This window comes from Anneissia japonica, unplaced genomic scaffold, assembly GCF_011630105.1.
Source record: "Anneissia japonica isolate Jap-2015-1 unplaced genomic scaffold, ASM1163010v1 scaffold12351_len16384_cov100, whole genome shotgun sequence".
Taxonomy (NCBI): domain Eukaryota; kingdom Metazoa; phylum Echinodermata; class Crinoidea; order Comatulida; family Comatulidae; genus Anneissia; species Anneissia japonica.
In genome coordinates, this window is record NW_022716796.1 from 1 (window position 1) to 1,632 (window position 1,632).

Below are 1,632 nucleotides of genomic sequence, written 5' to 3' on the forward strand. Positions count from 1 at the left end.
TAAGTTTTATATTTTGCTAAAAGAAATGTTAAATGACCTATTTAAATAAAGTTTTAAACCTTTAACTACGATACCTTTTATTGTTCTGTATCTTCGCAATAGGTAAACAAATACACTCATGCGAAGGTTAAATATATAATCTAGATTAGCTTGACGTTCATCTCATATGTAAGTGCATGGTGCTATATACAGTATTTACAAGTTTTTATATATCAGGTTCATATTTTTTTTTTTCCATCTTTAGCACCATTCATTTTTTAATCATTAACTTATTCAAACAGAATTGTGTTGTTTTTAGAAAGAGTGGTGCTTTTTAGAATATTTACAGTTGTTTACAATAACATGCCAAGTATCAGGTAAACGTAACTGCATTAAATCACTTCCGTCCATTGTTTTGAAGATGCATGTAAAGTTTACATTTAATGTAATAGTGACCAACATCAATAAAATGTTTCAAAAAAATGTTGCAATAAAGAGCTTGTGATATATATGTGCATATTGTATCACGAATTGTATTTGCATCACCAGCATTGTTAGTTGGTTCTGTGTCAGGTTGAGTAAAGTCATCTTCTTCCTCATCATCGGGTAAGCTGTTGTCGCCCCACGCTTCACAGAAATTATGCAACACAAGACAGGCACCAATGATGTACTTCATGTTGGTAATGGAGCTATCGTTGCGCTTCATCAGACAACGCCATCTATTCTTGAGACGGCCAAAAGCATTTTCAACCACCATGCGGCTTCTACTTTGAATATAGTTATACCTCTTTTGTTCCCTTGTCAAATTTTCTCTCTTATATGGTTTCATCATGCCATTCGACAAAGCATAGGCCGAGTCACCGACAAGCACAACAGGGATAGGCACATTGTTAATGTTTTTAACCAATTCAGGGTAATAGTTTCCTTCTGAATCTGTGTGGCCAATGCTTGAATGTTCATAGACCCAGGTGTCATGACATTTCCCAGGCCAACCTAAGTCAAAGTCAATAAATCTATACCTATGATCGACTAATCCCTGCAACAGCACACTGTGCCATCCCTTTCTATTATAATAGTCAGCTGGGTATGTAGAGGGTGATATGATGGGGATGTGGCAACCATCAATGGCGCCACCACATTGGGGGAATCCCCATTTTTCCTCGAAGGCTTTTATAATATTCAACATCTCACTAGTGGTTGGTTTCATCAGGTAAATTGGTGTTAATATTTGACAAATTGCTTTACACACTTTAATGTATATGGTACACACTGTTGACACACCTACACCAAATGTGTTGCTGATGCAGCTGAGATCTGAATTTTTTGCAAGCCGAGTTAAAGTGATAGCAATTCTTTTGTTTACTGGGATAGCCTTACACAAGTGTGTGTCTTGTTTCATGAGTGAACCTTGTAAATGATGGCAGAGTAAATCGAATGTGTCTCTTGACATACGAAAATTCTTATAAAACCTTCTATCGTCTGTCCAAAACTGCAGATCATGAGTCCACCAATCAAAAGGGCCCAACAAGACCTTGGGACAGACTCAAAAGCTGAAACAAACAGATAAGAATTCATTTCCAATTAGGTCCTACACTATATGATCTTGTTCTATTTTTTTTTTTTTTTTTGTCTTTCGTGGGAGCTTCCCTCCTT

At 36.4% G+C, this 1,632-nt stretch overlaps 1 protein-coding gene across 1 annotated transcript; it reads right to left on the reverse strand.

The window, feature by feature from the left end:
• Positions 1-376: 376 nt before the first annotated feature.
• LOC117109823 (protein ALP1-like) lies at positions 377-1,429 on the reverse strand. The gene has a single exon (XM_033252252.1). The coding sequence runs from the start codon at positions 1,427-1,429 to the stop codon at positions 377-379; it is 1,053 nt and encodes a 350-aa protein (XP_033108143.1).
• Between the last annotated feature and the right edge of the window lie 203 nt (positions 1,430-1,632).